The sequence below is a fragment of the Kryptolebias marmoratus genome, linkage group LG8 (genome assembly GCF_001649575.2).
Source record: "Kryptolebias marmoratus isolate JLee-2015 linkage group LG8, ASM164957v2, whole genome shotgun sequence".
Taxonomy (NCBI): domain Eukaryota; kingdom Metazoa; phylum Chordata; class Actinopteri; order Cyprinodontiformes; family Rivulidae; genus Kryptolebias; species Kryptolebias marmoratus.
In genome coordinates, this window is record NC_051437.1 from 11,243,047 (window position 1) to 11,257,539 (window position 14,493).

The window sequence follows — 14,493 nt, forward strand, 5'->3', positions numbered from 1 at the left end:
TCAGAGAACCCCTAAAACAGTCCATATTCTGGAAGTCACTATTACCTGGAAACGCACACAAACATTTCAATCCGCCGCCTGTTTTTCTTTTTCCTTTTCTTTTTAAAGTGGGTTTTATGTTCCAGCCGGACTGGTTATTAGTGCGGTGACTCAGCGATTCATTCAGAGCCTAATGGTGGGGGAGTGTGTGGTTCGGCTCTGAGGTTTTTATTTATCTGCAGCTCTGTTCTGCTAACACGACTGATTAGAATCTGAAGCTGCCTTCAAAACCGCCCACTAAATACTACAGACAAACAGAAAGCAGTATTTATTACATACTGCTTTTCCCGCTAATGTACGGAATGAAATTATATTTATAATGCCGAGCGTGGCTGAGCTGATGGTATGTCGGTTTAATGATCGCCGGGCCCAGTTGTCCTGGTGTTTCCCTCACTTTGGAAACATGTTTTGTCTCTGTCCACGGCTGGGACGAGGGCGTCACCGTCTGCATGTTTTACCTCCGTCCTGACAGGACTAACACTGCAGGAAAGACCAAGCAGGGCCGACTGGTTTTGTAGGATACACCGAATGTTTTCCTGAAACTTTTAGTTTTAACGAGAAAAATCTCTTCCCTCAGTTCTGCTCCTGTTCGGCTGCCCTTCAGTCGTCCCACACTGTCAAACTCAAATCATTAATTTTGACGACTACTCTGGTCCAGTGGTCTTTGTTTTTTGTTTTTTTTTTGTTGTTGGTTTTTTCACTTCCTTGTCTGATGTCTGAAATCAGCACAGAACTTTTTGCGACCATTTAAAGGTAGAGCTGAACACAAATCACACTAAGTAACCCTTCAAGGCTGTTATTACTGTACAGAATACCACCTATCCTGCGAGCACACAATTAGATGGTAGAAAAATTGCGAACCAGGAGTTGTAGATTTCCCTCGTCTGCAGTTTTGCCACAAATAGCTGGTAATGATCCCTCCATTTAGACATTGTCTTGTTGCAAATTATACGCTGAACGGCCACAGGTTGGGAAAACGCCATCACACGATGTTTCACTGACTGTGAGACGCAGGCTGGTGAAAAGCCTGTTTGCTGCATATATAAGCTGAGTAAACTCGAGCTCTTTGTTTGTGTTTCACAGGTTGACGTTAAGAATGGGTGTTTATATGGGCTGATTTAAATTAAAAGCAACAATTAGAAGCCATATTTTACAAGATTAACTCTGTGAATTGAAAGCATTCCTTTCATGCCAGAGTTTTAGGCTGGGGTCATCTTGTGTTGAGAAACGACAGAGTTGCAGCCATTTGGGTCAAACCTTGAAAATAACATCACTGCGTGTGTAATCTCATGCGATAATACGAGATGTCGCGCTTATAGTATGTGTTAGGAATGACTCTCAGCTACTACCACATTAAACTTCAGTTCAAAGTCTGTAAAGTTGAGCCAGTTTTGTATTTTCCTTCTGTTGTTTTTTTAGGTGAGTTGGCCGTGGCAGCCATGTGGAATCAGTTCTAGCTATACTTTCAAAGATTGCTTTCTGAGAGTTTCATTAACGTTCATCCAGTTGTTCAGGAAAGTATTTGGTAACAGGCAGGCTCACATGAACATCATCGCCCCGCCTTAGCCTTTCAGCAGTGGGCGATGACTATATAGCTGCGAGTGAAGGTTTTCTGACTTCCCATTTCTCAGGTACAGTGAAAACATGATTTGAAATGGAAGCACGAGGAGGTTAGATATTTTAAAGACTACAAAAAAAGAGTAGAAAAGCGTTGTATTTGAGTTAGCTGTTACCTCCAAAACACATGCTTCTCATATGTCCCCGCAAAACGTCGAAATTTTAACTTCGTCGTGTTTTTGTGTCAGTGGAGTTTTTTGGATCTGAACATCCAAAAAGCTGTTTTTGATGCTAAATATCTGCTAGCTAGATGTAGCAGCTAGCTTAAAATTTTATTTGTGTCACAAGAAAACATTTTCTTCTGTTTCACAACCAAACATCTGCCATAATCCTATCAGCCGTAGCTGTGCTCGGCGTTCAGCGCTAACTAGTATAAGTTAGGATTTAACAATGGTAAATGTTATGACGTTAACATGCTAATGTTAGCATCAATGAGTCCATCATGACGGAGCCATTAGCATGGCTGTAGACCCTTTTCTTTTATTCATGATTTATTTAGTTTTTATCCTGTTTCGTGTTGTGTAAAGGAGAGCAACGTGTGAAATCTCCCGGTTTTTCAGGCTCAGATGACGTGTGAAATTAAATTACCATCGATTGTAGATTCGGTAGCATTGTTATGTTTTGCTTTTTCTACGTTCTTATTTGTTTAGGTTTGTGTGTGTGTGTTGTTGGTCACAGTTGGCGGCTCTGTACTTGCTTTTCCCAGCGGTGGCTGTTTAAACACGTGGCCTAATAACAGCGAAAGTGTTTGCACTTTACAAAAACAGCTTCTGAAGTCTTTTAAAACCCTCCCTATTAAACAAGAGAGCACTAATGGATCAGACGTAACCTGCTGAGACACCCTTTAGCCGGTCACGGGCTGCAAGGCTGTAATAAGACTGCTAAATGGATGGCAAAGTGCATGGATGTGTCATTCCGAGGCTCCGTCAAACTCTGACGTGCTGATAGAAAAAAAAAAAAAAACAGATATGCATAATTATGTGCATAATAATTTGTTACCGCTGAGCTCTGGTGAGTGCTTCGCGGCGTGCTCGGAAATTCAGCGTTGAGTGACAGCTTTACTGATCGCAGAGCCGTGAATATTAAAGCTTCTTTGAATTGTAGGAAGTGGTAAATTAGATTATCAGGAGAAAGGATTGAGTTGTTGGTTCGGGTTTCCTCAGAGGGGAAAGAAAAAAAAGACGACGCAGATGTAACAGAGTTCCACTTTGTCTTTGGTATTAAAGGTGTTTCCTCATGTGCTGCTGGAAGACGTTTCTTCCATGCGCAGTAGTTAACTTATCCACAGTATGTGCTGTGCAGACTCGGCCCATTCTGGTTCTCGGCACCTCTGTCACAACGTCAACCACGGAGGAAACAGCGAAAGGAAAAATCGGTGCCTTGACACCCTCTGTGTGCCGCTCGTGCCGCTGGAGAACATCGGGCGCCTCTCATATGCATGATTTAGCGTCTGCGCAGTGATTTATTTGTTTGCGAATTGCAGCCGCTGGATGATCTCACACATACATCCTTCCGTTTGCGGGTTGGAGTCTTTCCCCCTCTGACAGATGTTCAGCCAGCCGTCAGGCCGCCTGTGATCAATAAGTGCAAATGGCTGCTCAGTGGGTGCCAGATCAGCAGGTCAGAAGACGGGAGGAGGAGAAGGGGAGCGCCGCGTTTGCCGGATGAGTTTTAGTCATCGTGGCGGCATGACCCAGAGGATAGCAGAGTCGATCTGTCAGTCAACCCCGCCGCTTTAAATCGCCCTGACAGACGGACCTTTATTGACAGGACCACCATGATATTTTGTGCTTACGTGCCTCAGAGGATCACTTCTGTTGACACTGATAATCCCTTGTTTTTTTTTTTGTTTTGTTTTGTGTACCATCTCCCTGAGGTCATACTATATACGGAAAAAAAGAAAATAACACTTCTGTTGTTTGTCTATTTGTTTTTCTCTCCGGTGTCTGTGTCTTGAAATATGAGTGAGAACATATTTCTGGAAAAATTTTTTTTAAAAAAATCACCATTTATGTGGCTGACAGGAACCGACCACGTTGATTAAGGTTTCCGTAGCGATCTGTGACATCCAGCCAGTGTTTGTATGCAACTGTCACAACAGTGTAACTCACTCAGAAGCTATAATTGACCTGGAATGTGTCTTGTTTCTAAAAGGAAAGATTGTGACTAATAAATAACATCAGATGGGGAAAAAGAAAAACCTCCTGAGGGAACATTGTTTTTATTATTACTTCACTGTAGGGTGAAGAAAAGAAAAAATCTTTTAGATCAGAATTACTAATTGCACTTTTCTTTCCCAGGTTTTTTTCCCCATTAGATCTGTTTCACTTAGTGAAAGAATAATTATGTCTGCATTTGTCTTCGAGGCGAAAGCGCAGTGTCGTAACGAAGGCCTTCAAAATGCAGGAGGCTGTTTTTATTTTGACTACTGTGCTGAGGAGGGCAGATAATTTACATTCTGATCCCAGTTTGGGTTTTTTTATTACCTAATCTTAACAAATAATGAGAGAGAAGTAGAAAAGTGAAAGAAGTTTAGAAAATATTGCGTCAAACTTGCATCTATTGTGTGACAGCTATAGATTAACACCAACTCCCTGCACCTTTAGAAATATTTTAAGTAATTAAAAACTATGTTTAGAGCTTTTTTTCTTTTCAAAAGCAGGACTGATTTGCTTTCATGCTGTTATATTTAGATTAATATAGTGGAGGTTTTCAGTGAAATATCTCAGTAAGTTTAAAATCGATTACCATGAAATGTGAACACATTCTAGCTGAAAATGTGACTTGATTAATGATGTTGTTTCGACGGGCTGTTTAATGATTAAAGCTAACGTTCTGTAGGGTTTTCACATTGTTTTCTATAAGTCTTTAAAATCCCGCCGCTGCTCACTGTCAAATCGACTTTCTTTAACACAAAAATGACCCTTACAGCAAAGATGATAGCTCTTTTTTTCTCAAAGGATAACTGCTTGAGTTTACAGGTTTGTCCCCAGACCCGCCTTTTTAATTCAAGACTGCACCAACTCACGGTTTTTAACAATATCTACGTTAAAACTGTAAACGTTTCGGGGTCATATTACATACTTTTTGGTAAAGGTTCCTCGGGAAATCCATTCACTACTTCGTCCACCAGGTTAACAAGGACCGTAGTGACCCTCAGGAGGGATGGGAGGGATCTGCACGTGAGCTCAACAAATCGCTAAAAAAATCAGCTCAGTTTTGAATTGAGAAAGATGCTCTGATGAGAAGCAGAACGACTTCAAAAATAAATTTAAAAAGTCCAGATGCCTTCCTTTTGGGACAATAAAGTGTATTTTATAGCTTAAAGTAATTTGTTAGGATTACGGTGCTCAGGATGATTAATAATCTACATCAGCCTGGGAACCTGTGAGTTGATTTAAACGTATATTTGTGATTCTAGTGACAGACCCAAGCAGCTGCTTGATCTGAGCCTAAACAAGAGTTTTTCAGAGGCTGCAGGAGATCTTCAAACCGCGAATCAAATCACATGCGACCGGACGCTGAGTAAGATGGCCGACGCTGCTGTTGTGCTGGTTTGGGAGGATGCAAAGACCCTACCAGCCCTGATGTCAGCCAGGTGTAATTGGTTTTTCACAAGCTTTATCTTCACTTCTTTTTGTTCCTTTGATTCAGAATCTCGTGAAGAACCAAAGTAAACATCTAACGTGGGCGCGCACACACACACACACACACACACACGGGTTATTTATGCCTTTCATTAGTCTTTTTTAGCGCTGAATGTTTTGTTTTTTCCCACCTCAGATTGATGTCTGCGTCAGCTGCAACCAGCAGCGGTCCCTTGCTGACTTTACGTGATAGATGGCCTAAATGTTCAAACTGCCTGCGGCAGGAGCCAAACTCTTTCCCTGCGATTACTCGTTTGCTTTGTTCTTTCTAATCATAGACATGTCTGTCTGTGCCAGAAACGCTGAGCAAAAGCTCGCTCTCAGCGTTAGTGTCCAAACTCCCTCTATTTCTGTGTCCCCTTCACTTTGCATCCCGACTCTTCACCGCTGCCCGCTCTCCTGTCGTCTCCCTCGTTCGTCTTGCCCTGGTTTACGTGACTCGTGCGACCCTCGGCAGTCTAACGCACAGCCTAATACCGTTAGGGTTTTACCATCGTGTCGCTGCTGTTTCACAAAGGCTTGATTTAACATCTGTGTGTCGGCTTTCCTTGAAAATTAAGGCAGCATTCCTTCTGGCTGGGGTGCTCGGTCTCCATGGTAACGTGAGGTCCATTATAAGTGCCATAAAGAGCAGGCGAGGTAACGTTAAATCACCAGCCTGCCGGTCTCCATCACCTCACTGAGGAGACGGTGTAACGAACACACCCAAATGAAAGAAGCTCATGTTTATTATCCTCTCCTCCGTTTTCCCCTCATACTCTTATTTCTGCCTCACCTTTCACTTTGTTTTTCTCATGCTATATCTGTCATGCACACACACACACACACACACTGTCTGAAACATATAAACACACACAGCCTGACGCATCAAAATCTGAGTCCAACACTGACCCCTAGTGGAAAAGCGTCTGTAACTCCTCTACAGTCTAACCTTGTTTGTGTGTCTCAGGTCTTCACTCGCTACGGGAAGTGCTACACCTACAACGCAGGCGGCGACGGACGCCCGGCGCTCATCACGACTAAAGGGGGCATGGGTAATGGACTGGAGCTGATGCTGGACATCCAGCAGGATGAATATCTGCCCGTCTGGGGGGAAACGGGTGAGAGCAGCTTGTGTTGTTGTTGTGTTGTTGTTAGAGCCTCGGAGTGGGAGACAGATCTCCTCAGAGTGTCTCCCCACTGTGTCACACTCACCACCTTCGTCGTCCTTCAGATGAGACTTCGTTTGAAGCTGGGGTCAAAGTTCAGATCCACAGTCAGGACGAGCCGTCCTTCATCGACCAGCTCGGCTTCGGCGTGTCACCGGGCTTCCAGACGTTCGTCTCCTGCCAGGAGCAGCGGGTACAAACTGTCACATTTATCAAACTATAACTGAGACTTCGTTTGTTTACGCTCATCAGTTCTGTTTATCTTGCTCACACCAAAGAAAACAGGATACCTTTAAACATCATCATCTGCATCCCAAACTAAACCAGCAGTTGTCTGTTTTACAGAATCAGAAACACTAGTTGTAAAAAGAGCTTCAGTCACAGATACTTATGATTAAATGGGATGAAAATAACAATTATTCACTCCTATTAAGGATCTATTAAGTCGATTCCATTGTATATGTACTAATCTGTGTATTTGTCCAGCACTGGAACCTGAACAATCACTTTTTTACAACCCTCAGTTCACAATATGCTGTGCCACACTGTAAATGTTGGACTTGAGTTGTTTCGGTTCTTGGCTGATGTGTCCCTCTGTCCTCTGTCCTCACGCCGGTGCAGCTGATCTATCTGCCCCCTCCGTGGGGGGACTGTAAGGTGACGCCCATGGACTCGGAGTTCTTCGACACCTACAGCATCACGGCCTGCCGCATCGACTGCGAAACGCGCTACCTGGTGGACAACTGCAACTGTCGCATGGTGCACATGCCTGGTAGGAACCCCTTCTCAGAGAAATGACTGAGGTCGTTTCAGAGAGTGAAAAGAAGCTTTCATTTATGTGTGTGTGTGTGTGTGCTGCTTCTGCTGCAGGCGATGCGCCTTACTGCACCCCGGAGGTGTACAAAGATTGTGCTGACCCAGCTCTCGGTAAGAAAGAGGCTTCAGCCATGACTAAATCTTTAATGGATTGCTTTTTTTTTTTTTTACCCCCACCACTTCAAGAGGGCGTTTCGTCGAGTGGCGCTCATTTCCTGCAAACGACAAACTAAACCTGCCCTCAACGTTAAAACAGCTCCGAGTCTTTTTGTCCGTAACAGCGTGACTAACACGTTCAGTCTTTAACTCACGGCTGCGCTGTGCTTCTCTTCTCTCCAGACTTTTTGGTGGAACAGGACAATAACTTCTGCGTGTGTGAGACGCCGTGCAACATGACGAGGTACAGCAAGGAGCTGTCCTTCGTCAAGATCCCCAGCAAGGCCTCCGCCAAATACCTCGCCAAGAAGTACAACAAATCGGAGCAGTACATCAAGTAAGTACCAACCGGACGTGTTTTCGGGTTCATGTTTGTGCTGCGAACACTGTAGTGACGCTGCAACCATCATCGCTCGTTTAATACTTTTTTTTTCTTTCTTTTTTTTTTGATCAAACATCCTAATTTCGGATGCACAACCACAGAAGCACAGCTATTACTATTCAGCCTTTAATCGTCTGTTTTTGTCACAGTTGTTTTGGATTTGCTGATACCCATGCAAGAAGTGCATCAAAGACAAAACAGAGTGCTGTGACTTTGGGTATGATAGTGACAAAATTTTTTTAAAAAAAAGGACATTTCTGCTGGCTCAGGCTCTGCTTCATGGTAGATCAGTCATAGATCATTCATAGTTTAAACAAGCCACACAAAAAATTCACTTTGAATGACTGAACTGGCATTTTCATAGCTTTAGCACCTTTAAAATCAAGCTTTATGATTTCAGAGACTTTACCACAGAATGTTAACTAAGTGTAACAGTGTCAGTTTTGAGCTCGCTGAACTTTCCTTAAATATTTGCAAACGTCTTCTTATTCCCACAGTTTGTTCTTTTTTTACAGTTTGTACATCAAAACCATTTTGATCTTCCTTCACCCCGTCTGTCTCTCACTGTTGTAGGATTTTTCTTTTTGTCTTTGAGTCTCCCCGGGGTGCAGAGAGCTCACATCCAAACTCTCTGACTTTAACTGTATCTGAGCTCAGACTTTTCTTTTCAAACCTTGAATACAAGAGGGTTTTTTTTTTTAACTTGTCATACCTCCCACATAAAACGCTGTGGATGCACAGGAATTAACTTGTGAGACAACCAGACACTTCTGACACTTACAGTTCGGGGACTCTTTCGAAACAGCCTACAGTTTTCACACAGTGACTGCCTGGCTGAGGCGTAGTTTTTAAACTCGGTGTCGCTGTCCGCCTGTCTTCAAGAGTGCTGCCAGGGAGGGAGAAAGGCCGGTTTCCCACGGTGATCCTGATGATCCAGTAGCTGCATTGATGCCCTTCAAAACGGCCTCCTTCGGAGTGAAAACAGCAGCGTTCAGTTTTCTCGCAGCCACCTTTCAATGCTCTCGTGGCTCCGCTTCCCGTTCACAAGTAAAACTTTGTCAGAAGTTGTCATCTCTGAACTTGATAACTCAATTGACGGGCTCCGGGTCAGATTTCAGACCTTGTTTTATTGGTGGTGGAATAATTCATGTTGTTGCTGTTGGGCAAAAAAAAAAAAAAAAAAACATCACGTCTGCCATTATTCACCGTTTTTGCATAAATCAACCCTGCTTGGCCGCCCTTCACACCTGTCTGTGGTTTTACGGATGAATGAAAAGCAGTTTTCTAAAAAATTAGCTTTTTTTTTTGAGATACAAGGTTTCAGCAAGGACAGCGACGCTCCATATCACTTTCAGTTTCTTTAAAAGTTGGCGTGAAAGTCATCCCGTCTTTGTTTTTTGTCTCGACAGGGATAACATTTTGGTTTTGGACATCTTCTTTGAAGCTCTAAACTATGAAACTATCGAGCAGAAGAAGGCATACGAAGTGGCCGGACTTTTAGGTACTGCTACATTTTTGTTTCGTGCCTGGTTATGGCACCTCCGTGCTGCTTGAGTCACACAGGATCCCATTTTCTGTTTTTCCAGGCGATATCGGCGGCCAGATGGGGCTTTTCATCGGGGCGAGCATCCTGAGCATTCTGGAGATATTCGACTACATCTACGAGGTGAGGAAGGAGAAAAGTGATGCATGCCGGGGGTGTTTGCCGCTCTCTCTCTCTCTGCTCTCAGCCATTTCTGACGCCTCTCGTTGCTATCTGCTCCTCCGATCCTCCCAGGTGCTGAAGTACAAACTGTGTCGCTGCTCCAACAAGAAGCACAAGCACAACAACAATGACCAGGGCACTGTGCTGAGCCTGGACGACGTCAAGTGCCACGTCAGTAACTATCATTAACCCTCTGCGGCCTCGAGCCGCGGGCGGCGGAGGTGGGGCGGGGTCGCTCTCCACCTTTCTGCCGACGCTGCTGCAGCAGCCGGAGGGCGCCCCGGTTGAAGGTTTGTGAGCTGCTCGCCAAACACAGACTGGAGGAAGGAGAACGTCACACAGACGGCAGCGGGGGGAGGGGGCAGCAGAGGCCGGAGCTCAACATGTTGTGATGATAAAATAACTGCATGATGATCGGGGGGGCGGGGCTTCGGCTGAATGAAAGTTCGTAACGTGTGTGTCCAGTAAATCAGCTTTTGGATGGTGTGTTTTGTTTTTTTTTGTCCGCAGGCTTTGTGGCCAATAATTAGCCGACCTCCGCCGTCTTTCACTTTTTAAATTCACGTCGTACGCTCTCAGCTTCAGTCCTCGTTGATCTCCGCCTCATCTGCCGAAGCGACAGCATCACAAAGCAAAACCGATCGTCAGTAAGAGCTGTGAGAAGCAGGATATCAAAATGTGGGGGAATCAATTTAACTCCAGGGTTGTCTTTCCAGCGGACAGTCTGATCTGAGTCCTGCTTCGGTTCTTCAGTTTCACAGATTCTACGTTTTTGTTTGTTTTTTTTGTGACAGAAAGACGCTGAACCAGTTCCCGGCAACAAATAGACGGAGCTTACTGGTTCACTCTCTGAAACCCGCTGTGAAAACGCCACAGAGTCCGATGTGTAACCCTGTAGCATCAAGACTAAACAGAACCAAATGTACTCCTCTGGTCAGATTTATAAGGGTGCACACATGTGGACCTCCTACTGTCTTCACTTACAGCACAGCCCTGACTTTCACCCCGGTTTTAGCCATAAATAAGATCCAGACATTTTTATATAGTTTTTTTAAATGAAGCGGAGAAAGGAAACTGGTTTTATTTGGTGACTTGGATTTTAAATCACTAATAAATTAAACAAAAAAACTGAAATGTAAGTTGAAAGTCCTGCAGAAGGGCAGCAGAAATGGTCGGTCGGAGACGGTTTTATCGGCTGTTTTCTTAAACAGACTCTGGAGCGTGCTGCACGAGCCAGAAACTCTGAACACCTTTGAAACACTGCTCCATTTCTGACCACCTCATTTTCGGCCTTCCAACATGAGCAGACTGTTTGTCATTAGACAGAACCACCAAAACTAGTGTCAGCTACATTATTAAACCCGAAGGTAGAAAATGAACTAAAGTCATTACCAGACTATTAAAGTAAAGGAGCTTATTGTGTTTTATGTTAAATTCTGTTATTTCTGTTTCAGCCTATTGAGCTCAAACTGCTCTGCAAATTGTTTCTGCATGCTGTCCCTGCTGGTTAATAGTTGGTGTAGGAATCTGACTTAACAGCAGACTGACTGCAGTTCTCTGAGAAAATCAAAATCCTATCAAACAGTACAGATACAAGAAGAAAACAACACTAACCACTTTACAAAGAACAAACTACCTGCATAAGAAATGAAAAAAACATGCAAAAAAAATGAGCTGAAACAAATATTTTGAGCTACAACTGAGAAAACTTTGCCTTCAAATTTTGTCAGAGGCGCACAGAATCTGATGCACTCATGAGGGATTATTTGACATGTTTACATGCCGTTCATCACTTTAACTTTTTAAGTTGTGATAAAACAAAGATCACACCACAGAGGATGGATCTGCTGAATGTTTTCCAGCTTCTTGTGTCATCGCGCAGCAGGTGTCTTCGGCTTGCATATTGTCATCTCACTGTGTGACTGAGGAGGGTTTTTTTTTGTTTTCGTAGTGTCATCTGACGCTGGTGCTGTATTGTGAAGCAGATTTGGGAGGGTGATGTGGAAACGCTGCCCTCTGTTAGCCTGTAAACACGTGAGCTCTGCTGATGCATGGTCACGAGTTCCTGTTCTGTGAGCAAAAAGTCAAATCGTCCTAAAAGTCCCGTCGCTGCGAGTCCAATCGGCTCGGAGCTCCGCGTCAGCCTCGGCGGGGGAACGAGATTGCGTATCTGTGCTGGGTTTACTATCAAGCACAAACAAACCACCGGCTGTAATTTACTGTAAATACTGCAGCGACCGGACATGATAATCCTTATTGTATTAAGCTCAGTCTGCTCGGCTAAGTGTTTCCTGTGCGTTGGGTTTCTTTGACGTAGACTAGCCGTTTTCTGTACAGATGATCCTCGATGGTTTACGTATCTAAAGCATATATAGAGTCTGTGTCTTTCTTATCAGTGTTGCTTCAGCCACCACAGCATCGGTACATGAAGAGGAAACGCCAAGCTGTCGTTTTTTGTTTCTTGTTTGTGCTGCAGGAGTTCTCGCATCTCTGTGCAAGTTCACAGGTTCGACTCGCTTCCTGGGTTTTTATGGCTTTGAATTAGTTTTACCCTTCCACTGGAGAACTGGAAGCTTTGCTTTGTTTGATATATAAATGAATATTAGACTTGCAGCAACTGTTTTATTAAATATTACGTGCCGAACTTGATGAGCCTTCGTGTCTTTTCTCATGTTTCTTCTTTTTTTTTTTCTCCCCCCTCTCACTTTTGTTTGCGAGAATGTTTAAAAACTGGCGACAGAGTTGAAGAGCGACTCCAGCGGTTTCAGCGTACCCAGAACACACCAGATTGTAAACAAAAGCCGGTTTGGAACTAGTTTCAGGCGGCAGCCGGGTGTAGGCACAGCCAACAGACATACAGTCAGCTGCGTGAAAATATATATAGAGTTCAGACGTTTTTTGACCTCAAATAGGAAGTATCTGGGTTGATTAAAACGTGACTGAGTTTCTGTGGCGGCCTCAGTCAGCAGACTAAGCTGGATTCTGTCACTTTGTTTCTGCAGACTGCTGAGTTGAGTTCCTCTCCTGCTCGCTGGCCAGCTCTTGCACAACAGGCTCCTCTTTTGTTTGAAGCCTTTGGACCAAATATTTTCTCCCACAGTGACCGTTCTGATCGAAACCTGCTTGGCTATGGGTTTTTTTTTTGTTTGTTTTTATGTAAAAAGTCAAGACAGTCCACATCCTAGAAGTCCAAATAGAGTTTGTGGGAAAATAAACATGTGACAGCAGGTGTCGGTGCTCACGGTTTCCCTGTTTTATCACTAAAACTGAGTCTTTTTGCTCGATCTACAGAAGTGTTGCAGACTTTATCCTTTGTTTTTTTTTCTTGTCATATTTGGTTAAAGTCATTAACACACATTGTGGGTGATTCACTATCTAGTTGTTGCTGTGGGATATTTGACCCTAAAACAAAACGCAGCTCTTGTGAGAGGTCCTTGTGCCAGAAATAAAAGTTGTAAAATGTAGTTTCTCAACTCCTAGGTGCGTCAGGGCGGTTGTGTCTCAGGAATGCCGTCAAAAGAAGAAAGTTTTAGATTTAGCACATAACTCTCATGCGTGTTTCATGAAGCCACGATGTTCTGGTCGTTTCTTAAATTACGTTCTTCTGACGCTCGACTCAAAAGTACCTTATATCCTAACCTTTTGCTTCGTCTGAAACAGATTCGCCCGTCTCTTTATCAGTGCCTGTCTCATCCCGTTCAGGATTGCGGCAGGGCCTGAGGATAGTTCCGGCAGGGTCAGAGGTCAAGTCCGGCCTGGACGGATCACCGCCGGGAAAACTGCAACAGAAAGAAAGAAAAATACCAACGCTGACGAAACGCTACTCTGCATTTGTTTGCACAATAAAAGCTCCAGGCCGCCTCGGTTTTGAAAGTTTGCCTTTCAGCTGCGAGGAGCTGAAATCGGCTTCTGCTGCTGGAGGGTTTGATGGAAACCCACAGATGACTTTTCCATTAACTTCAACATATAATGCCTTTTTTATGCTTAATGACAACGTATTCTGTCAAGTGTTTTTGTCCAACAAAAGCTAAAAGTACCTCAATTTAGGCAACTTATTTTAAACTTTGTTGAAACATTTAAAACAGGTAAATGGGGCTGCATCATAAAACCAGTGACCCAGTGACCACTCAAACACTTTTACACACCAAGTCATTTACACACACAAACACACACACACACACACACTGGTTTGCAGACTGGGAGCAACGTGGGGTTCGGCATCTTGCCCAAACGCCACTTCGACATGTGACGGAGGAGGCTGCAATCGAACATATCTTGAAAATATTTCAGTCTTCTCGGTTTTACAAAACACAAGCAGACAAAATCAGATTATGATTGGTCGGTGGGTGGATTGGTTTTAGTTATCACCCGCCACTGAAAGGTGAAGGCGGGTGATAATGTTTTTGTTAGCGTCAGTGTTTGTGTATTTGTCTGTTACTAAGACATGAGCCGCTAGACGAACTTTACTGAAAACTATTATAATTATTAGATGTACATCTGCAATTAACATTTGGAACCCACCTGATTCAATATGGCCACCACAGCTAAGTAACCATAAAAAAAACACCAAAAAATGGCTCCAGCTCCGATTTAGAGATACTGAGCTAAAACGCAGTGTGGCGGTAGCTGAGAGTCATCCCAATCACGTATTCTGAGAGCAAACATTAACCATTTGTGGCCAACTGTGTTTGTTAGCAAAATACCTCACGAATCTCTGGATGGATTTAAATGAAACGTTCATGAAGCCAGCCCAATTCAAGATGGTCGCAAAAAAACTGGATATAACTCAGGTAATTATACAGCTGTGGTAGTAGCAGGTAGTAGTAATGTGTCACATTTAACATAAATTAGTACTGTCTTTGTAGTGTGGCAACTTCGTATGTCTTCTGCACTCCGCTTACCTTCGACTTGCTAACCTTTGCCCCCACGAACGAATGACCAGACTCGGCTCCGGTTCGAATGGGCGGGCCGGTGTCTCCCCCC

General features: G+C 43.8%; 1 protein-coding gene and 1 long non-coding RNA gene across 4 annotated transcripts in view; one reads left to right on the forward strand and one right to left on the reverse strand.

Annotated features, from left to right (window-relative positions):
* Positions 1–9,885, forward strand: part of LOC108232063 (acid-sensing ion channel 1-like) — a 56,709-nt gene extending 46,824 nt beyond the window's left edge. The window contains exons 3-10 of the mRNA XM_017409615.3: positions 6,253–6,403; positions 6,517–6,644; positions 7,073–7,223; positions 7,322–7,378; positions 7,607–7,760; positions 9,215–9,306; positions 9,392–9,471; positions 9,583–9,885. Coding sequence (XP_017265104.1) covers positions 6,253–6,403; positions 6,517–6,644; positions 7,073–7,223; positions 7,322–7,378; positions 7,607–7,760; positions 9,215–9,306; positions 9,392–9,471; positions 9,583–9,699 — 930 coding nt within the window. The 3' untranslated portion in view covers positions 9,700–9,885. The remainder of the gene's footprint in view (positions 1–6,252; positions 6,404–6,516; positions 6,645–7,072; positions 7,224–7,321; positions 7,379–7,606; positions 7,761–9,214; positions 9,307–9,391; positions 9,472–9,582) is intronic.
* The window catches only part of LOC108232065, a 33,826-nt gene extending 19,335 nt beyond the window's left edge, over positions 1–14,491 (reverse strand). For all 3 annotated transcript variants that reach the window (XR_005233480.1, XR_005233481.1, XR_001808444.3), the window contains exons 1-3: positions 14,412–14,491; positions 13,150–13,289; positions 6,498–6,628 (exon numbers count right to left, since the gene is read on the reverse strand). This is a non-coding gene — a long non-coding RNA (uncharacterized LOC108232065). The remainder of the gene's footprint in view (positions 1–6,497; positions 6,629–13,149; positions 13,290–14,411) is intronic.
* Positions 14,492–14,493: the final 2 nt, after the last annotated feature.